The 7,726-nt window shown below is 32.3% G+C and overlaps 1 protein-coding gene across 1 annotated transcript; it reads right to left on the reverse strand.

Annotated features, from left to right (window-relative positions):
• Window positions 1-468: 468 nt before the first annotated feature.
• On the reverse strand, window positions 469-7,091 carry LOC134228436 (ankyrin repeat domain-containing protein 53-like). The gene is made up of 5 exons (XM_062710096.1): window positions 6,757-7,091; window positions 5,025-5,224; window positions 3,721-3,885; window positions 2,323-2,491; window positions 469-1,956 (listed from the first exon to the last, which is right to left on the reverse strand). The coding sequence occupies exons 1-5, from the start codon at window positions 6,940-6,942 to the stop codon at window positions 1,066-1,068; spliced, it is 1,611 nt and encodes a 536-aa protein (XP_062566080.1). The 5' UTR covers window positions 6,943-7,091; the 3' UTR covers window positions 469-1,065.
• Window positions 7,092-7,726: the final 635 nt, after the last annotated feature.

Below are 7,726 nucleotides of genomic sequence, written 5' to 3' on the forward strand. Positions count from 1 at the left end.
TATGAGGTTGACAAAAACTGATAGTAATATGTATGTCACCTGTAGTGAGTAGAGTAACTAAGATGACCTAAAAAGGTAGTGCATAAAGAAAATGCCCTTATTTAAAACGATGTCATCTATTTATTTAATCTATCTAGAAATTAAAAAAAAAAATAAGCTTTGCTTTTTTTAATTGCACTTAAGAAAGAGTAGATAAAGCATATATATATACACATATCAAAGACATACATTGTGTAAAAGAATCATACAGTTAAATGTGTCAGCAGTATATTGACAAATAACACAAAACAATCAATAGACATATTCAACATACACATGATAAATGTAAAAAAAAACAACTCCAAAAATAGACATATATTACTATAATATATCTCATCTGTAAACTGCTTCAAAAAACTAAAACATGAATTTCAATGCTTAAACAAAAATTACATTCATGCAATGAATTTTTTTTTTTTAATTCTATATCTTCTTTAAATGGTTATAAAATTCATAGTTGTCAACCTTTTCAAAAAATAACAAAATAACTCTAGTGACAATTAAATTTTAAAACTGAAAACTAAATAAAATAACTTGTCTTCTGGGAATGACTATTTGGTATTTAATACTTGTTAGACTGGTGTTGGATAGCTGATGCTTAAAAATTCATAATACACATTGTCTTGTCACAAAAGTCAGGAAAATGACCATAAAGTAAATGTCTGTCTGACCAAAGATCAATTCTTTGGCTTTGTTTATATCTTTAAGTCTTGTTCTCTGTAAAGTGAAAAGAACTCTTTTTAATTATCTTTAAATAATACACACAACAAATAGCAGCAGTACATTAAAAGGCACAATACAAAAAGCTTTTCTACTTCTTCACTTTCAAGCAAATTGGCCAGCAATACTTTTTTTGGACACAATAAGTACGGGTACAGTATTCATATATTTCTGTCTGTAACACTATAATTTATAAATCAATAAATTGGTCAACGGTCATCAGATGAAACAAGACTTCTAACAATGGTAAGACACAGATTACAGAGCCTAGCAAATTCATCTTGGAAATAACTGTCTAGCCTGAACTTAATTAAAAGTGGCAATGTCTCCATAATTAATGTCATATTCCTCTCCACGTATATTGGGGAACATGGTGGGATTTTTCATATTTTTAATGGTATTTATAACTTTGTCCCTAGGAAACCTGGCACTTAGCCAATCTGAGGTGACAGATCGGGGCGAGACTACGTCAATAGTGTTTGCTCTCTGAAGACTGTTCCTATAAACAATGGAGGAAACATCATCACACAGATGTAGGGACACCTCGCTCTTTCCTTTCACAGTATCCCCGTATTTCTTCTTCATGGTGACATCAAACATGTGAATAGGTTTGAATAAAACTGGACGCTGGTCAAGTGTAGGATCTTTAGAGAGACCCTGTCTGATGACCTCCCTTGGTAAATTAGGCTTCCGCACATCTTTTTTCAGTTTCTTATTTTTCAAATCTCTCTCCGTGATATCTTCTACACAGGCAAATTTTCCATCAAAATACTTGTGAGCGGACTTTGTTCTAGGCATCATGGTGTACTCATCTCTGGGATATTCATCCTTCAGGTCGGTAATGTACTCTGTTTTGGGAGGATGAAGTGCAAGCCTCCAGGACTCTGGGTTAACAAAAGCATGAAACTTTGGTTTTGCCCTGGCTGAGCTGACCTGGTTTTCTTTATCAGTATCTTCTTTACCATGATCATCTGAAACATCCGTCTGCTTTCTGGAGCTTGGAGGTGAAGGTGTCCTGTCATCGCGGAAAGCTACGTGGATGTTGCTTCTTTCACTGCCGCTCTTTTTCCCACTGGGTTGCTGTACTTTGCTGTTAGGCTTCATCAAGGATTCACCAGTTTTCCCTTTTTGATTTGCATCTAACTTTGTTCCTTCCTCTTTGTTACCCTCAGTTGGCGATTGTACCAGGCCCTTTTTCTAAAACGTAATCATTTAGCTTTTATAATCAGCAGTTGCTTTACTGTTATACAAATGGTACATACACAGAATACAAATTCTGTAGATTGGCAAATAATCACAATGATTTTAATTTCGCTATCTTCACAATTTCTCATTTTTCCATGAAATTAAACCCATTGTGAATGCTACTTTTAGTTTTAAAAACGTTGAAAAGCTTTTAGGAAATTTTGAATTGATTTCTTGCAGCGTGAAATTAGAACTATCGCATTTGGTACTTTTTGAGATATCGTGAAATTTAAACACCGTAGAATTAAAATGACTTATGGCATTGAACATGTTACAAGTGTTTATATATACCTGCCTGTTACAGGTGTATATATTTACCTGCATCCATTCCTGATAGGCTTTCTCTCCATAATATTCCTGGGCTGCCTTAAACTCTCCCTGTTCCTCCATTTCCTTCAGAACCTGTTGCATCTTCAGTTTCTTCAGTTGTCCCAGCTCCTTGGCTACATTATCCTTATCCTGGTGCCACAGCTCAGCAGCAAGTATTCTACAGAAAGTACCTTCATTTCAATTTTATAGAATCTGGATATATACCTTTATTATTTTATTGATATAATATACTCTTAAGTTAGTAAAATACAACTTAAATTATGATCTAACAATCACGACCAGTGAAGAAAATATAAATTTCAGTTCAGTTGATTTTACATTATTATAAGGAAAATGCTGTTCTTTTTGTTATTGAAGGAATAACAAGAAAATGTGCCTGAGAACAAATTATCATCACAACTTTTCATTTCAGATTTTGAACTGGCACCCCAATATTACTGATATTTCAAGACAATTACTGATTATTTTGGTTAACTTATACATTTTTTGACAAGAAGTATGCTCTTGATTTCGAAAAAAATATTGTAATGTATACAGGGTTATTCTTGCCCTTTCACATTTGCAAACAATATTCCCCTTTTAAAAGTCATACACTTTTTATTTTGAATTAAAATTGTCTCGGTTTAAATTCACCCACTACTTCCAAGAAGGGAGAAATTAAGGGGCAAAAATAAAACTTAGGTTGAACATTTCCTTGTATCATGTACATGTACATGCATGCAGACATGTGAAGTTTATCAACAAGTATGTGTATGGCATGCCAATTTCACAAAAATGATTAAACATAGTTTCACAGTTGATAAACTTGGTTTATCGACTGTAAACTATAGATTACAAACCGTGAACTATAGTTAACAATTGTAAAACTATATTTAATGTTTGTTAACTATAGTTCACAAATGCTAAACTAAGTTTATCTGTATGTAATAAAATGCTAACAATAGATTTTGTTGATAAACATAGATTCACGTCTGTAAACTATAATTTACAATCGTGAACTATAGTTAAGAGTTGTGAAATTATATTTATCAGATTGTTATAAGTATAGTTAAGAGTTGTAAACCATAGTTTACAAATCATGAAACTGTTTTTATCAGATAATCTATGTTTTGCAATCACAAATGATTGTTTTCAGTGTTAAGTATGGTTTACAGTTCTGAAACATAGATTATCGCATTAACTATGGTTTACAGATGTAAACTATAGATTAACGTAATTAACTATAGTTTACAGTTTAAACTAAACTATAGTTGTCCATAAACTATAGTTTACAACTGATAAACCTAGTTTATCGGCTATGAAACTATGTTTAGCTCATTTTTTTGAATTTGGCGTGCCATGTACATGTAAAATCAAGAATATTTCTTGTTAAGAAGTAATTCTGACCTGGCACATTTCTTGTGCCCCCAGAGTTTGGCAAGATCTAGTGGTGTATGCCCTCGGATGTCTTTTCCATCAATTTTAGCTCCGATTTCGATCAGAAGTTTGAGGCATTGAACATGTCCCTCAGATGCTGCCTGGTGTACCGGAGTAATTCCATCATTGTTTGGACTGAAAGTGTTACATCAGTTATAGTTATAAAAATAACTATTTCAAGCTTTATTCTATATACACCTGTATTAATTAAAATTATGCAACCATATATACTCTCCTCAATAAAGTAAGATTTTTTGGAGTTAAATTTTGAACCCAAAAAAGTCAAGGTCCAACTTATAGGCAAATCTTAGAAAGTTTATATTTATTCTGGAAGAGGAAAAATAGTAACAGTGTAACGACTACAATGATATTCTTTCGTAAACTTAATCTTATGCAGGAAATCAAGATCTTACAATATAACTCTGAAATACTGGTAAATACAAATAGATTATTAATCCAAAACTGGTTACAGATTCTACACACCCCCCCAAAAAAAAAAAACTACACCAAATTATAAACAAGTCTATGGCTAATTCTTCCAAATTAATCAGAAAAAATACCACTGACTTATAGGGGGACTGCTTTCTAGGCTAGTGTATATGATATATTTATCATGGTTACTAATGTTTTACATATTTTTTAAAAACACATGATTCACAACATTTTAAAAAGATTTTAAATAAGAAGCAAATTTCACATGCCTATGAATATAATCATCCATGTGAAGCATTACACATGTAACCTGAAAATAAAATTACAACATTCACCATCCAAAATCCTAATAAATATCATTTGACTAAATATTTAAAACATTTCTATAGTAAGGTTTAATTCTCCATTATCAATAGCAATGTGCCATATCTTAACAACCATATTAGGCCTGGTGATGGACTGAGCTACTGCTCACAAAGGCGGATCCAGGGTCGGTGCGGGGCATGCGCCCTCCCGTTTGAAGTTTTTGTATATAAAATTTCTATGTCCATTATCCTAAAATCAATGAAATAACATCTCTTATTTGTAAATAATTTTCAGCTTCTGGGGGATATTCGCCCAGAGACCCCCACCAGGGCCCTGTCCTAGACCCACATAATGGAAGCATTACATGTGTAAATTGCCTTCGCCATCCAAAATCCTAAAAATATCATTTGACTAGAAATTTACTTGTAAAACATTTCTATAGTAAGGTTTAATTCTCCATTATCAATAGCACTGTGCCATATCAATATAACCATATTAGGCCACAGGATCACCCACAAAGATGGATGAGCACTTACACAGATGGATCGGCATTCTTGTTGATTAGGTACTGCAGACATTGTAGAGCCCTCTTCCCGGTCTGATTGCTGATACACAGGTGTATCGGCCTCCATCCTGTCGTACTGGGCAGGTTTATGTTGACCTTGTATTTCTCTATTAGAAGTTTCAGACAGTCCAGTCTACCATGAATAGCAGCCAGGTGTACCGCTGACAAACCCTGTTACAAAAAACAAAATTATCCATGTAATAAAATAAAATATGTTACCTTCAATTGTTTTGAACAAATTATGCTGTTTTATTTAATACTTGAAAAATATGTGAGACAAAATTTCAAGTTTAAAACACTTGAGTATACAGTCAAACTTTGTTTAACTTACCTTAAGTTCAATGGGACTTAATTAGAAAAAAAAACTTTGAAATATTCAAGAGTTCGAGTTATTTCAGTTAGAATACAGTAAGTGATTAACGGTTGGGACTCTCAAATCACTGACTCCGACAAACCTATTTTATTCAAGATATCAGAGTTTGAGATACCAAAGCTCATCTAAGTACTTTAACCACAAATTATGTTTTAAATTCAGAATTAATCCAACAGTAACACCAAAAATCTAAAATTCTTTAAAATTATGCCACTGAGAACATGTGATCATATATATATTACAACAAAATATAGTGGATTTAATAATTCATAAATTCTATTGGGGCTGCAAAGACTTCTTCACATAGAATATGGAAATTAAGCTATAAATGGTGAACAGATTTCTGGCTTTGCATTTCATATCATTGAAATTTTATTGAGGATCTTGCTTTAACTTTAAACTATCAAGTATAATATTTGATAATAATCTGTTAATTACTTCATAATAGATAGCCATTCAAGGAGATTATTGGTTATCCTTCCTCTGTTTAACATGTGGCAAATATTGTCATTTAAATGTTGTATGACTTGTTTTGTTTTACCAACACACACAAGGTATACACAATATTTAAAGCTCTAAAGGTTAACTGCATTCAAGATAACATCGTGAAATGAACCAATAAACTGACTTTATTTCTCAAAACAATAAAAATTCTTATCTTTGATTACATGTATTGAACTCAGCTATACTAAGATACACTTGACATTCAAAAGCACTTAACTCATGGTTTCAATTGCAAATATCTTCATAATTATCTGTTCAATTGTGGTGTAAGAGAATACATGCATATTAGTTCAACATAATTTTATATCTATACATAATTATACAAAGTTAACATAAAATAAAAGAAAAAAGAGGTTACATGTTAATTGTATAAGTATAACTAGAAATGGTACATGTTGAAAGTTATGGAGATAACTAAAATTATCTGCAAATTAAATGAACAAATTTTACTGTAATTTAAGTTTAATTTCTAAAAATCTTTTTCATCAGGATAAGTGTATGTTAAAATGTCAAGCAAACTGTATAACTTCCTTTAAGTCACGGGCACTGGAAGTTAATGTAAATATATATAGTATGTGTATGTATGAAAAAAAGACTTTTTTTATACATACACATACTATATATTTACATTAACTTTCAGTGCCCGTGCTTTAAGTAGGAAAAAAAATCCCGCATGACATCTTTAAAAAACATGCCCTTCTAATCAACAAAAAACTTGTCATGGATATGCCCAGCTTTAAAACAAACAAATAACTGAGGAAATTCGAGTTGTAAACATTCATAAACTTTGCATCCCTTCAATCGCTCATACTAACATTATACTCACATTTTTATCAAAATTAATCTTTCCTTTTTGTTCCCTTAGACTTTGTCTTAGCCATTCCACGTCTCCGATGGCAGCTGCCATAAATTCATCATCCGCGATCCGTTTGTCGTTCGCCATGCGGGTTCGTCGTTTCCTTAGAGGCCGTGGCGACTCTGTACCGATTTGACCCTTATCTCCACTTGACATTTTTTATAAAATAACAACTTTTCAATCTACATACGCACACAAATTACATATTAGATGCTTTTTGTCATCTTTCTTGATGTTAGATGCTTATCGAGAAATTTTCACTTTCTAACGGCAGCCATATTGTTTATAGCAGGTGCCCTGAGTGACCGAAAGTCATCCTCGGGGGTTATCATTAGTGAACGTGAAAGAAAAGAACGCGGGAAATTTGACTGTTTTCGATTGTGTAGAAAGCTATATTGTAAAACACAATATCAAAAGCAACATCACCATACCTGATAAAATGTATTTCGTATTATCAGCATATAAATCTAACGTGCGAGTACCCAGTACTGCCGAAAAAAGAAAGAAGGTAATTTATTATAATATTTATTTTAATATAAACAAAACATCTATAGGATAGGATTCTGCTCATATTCCTTGCATTTAGAATTTAATGAAATTTTCACAGTATCAAAAACAAGACGATATCACTGAGTGATGGTATCGGTTAGACAGATTCTGACACATCTGTTTCATATTTGGATATTTTACTTGAAAAAAGACGCGGGTAATCTAACAACCAATTAAGATCTATGATAAACGTGGTGATTTTAATTTTTCTATCGTCAACTTCCCTTACTTATGCAACAATAACTTTCATGACCTGCATACGGAGTTTATATATATATATCGATCAGTTCATTCGATACGCAAGAGCATGCTCTACGTGCGAGGGTTGTCCAAAAAGTTCGTGGACAATGACGTCTTTGTTAAAATAAATTGAGTGTATATAAGGCAATTT

Source organism: Saccostrea cucullata, unplaced genomic scaffold, assembly GCF_032062105.1.
Source record: "Saccostrea cucullata isolate Sc308-1 unplaced genomic scaffold, CSIRO_AGI_Scuc_v1 ctg333, whole genome shotgun sequence".
NCBI lineage: Eukaryota > Metazoa > Mollusca > Bivalvia > Ostreida > Ostreidae > Saccostrea > Saccostrea cuccullata.

Bases quoted from the DNA above. Each gene is read 5' to 3' on its own strand.
- LOC134228436 (XM_062710096.1), bottom strand. From the start codon at position 6,942: ATGTCAAGTGGAGATAAGGGTCAAATCGGTACAGAGTCGCCACGGCCT. The intron at 2,492-3,720 runs GTCAGAATTACT...TACTTTCTGTAG, and splicing joins GGGCACAAGAAATGTGCCAG to AATACTTGCTGCTGAGCTGT. The intron at 1,957-2,322 runs GTAAATATATAC...ATTACGTTTTAG, and splicing joins CCTATCAGGAATGGATGCAG to AAAAAGGGCCTGGTACAATC.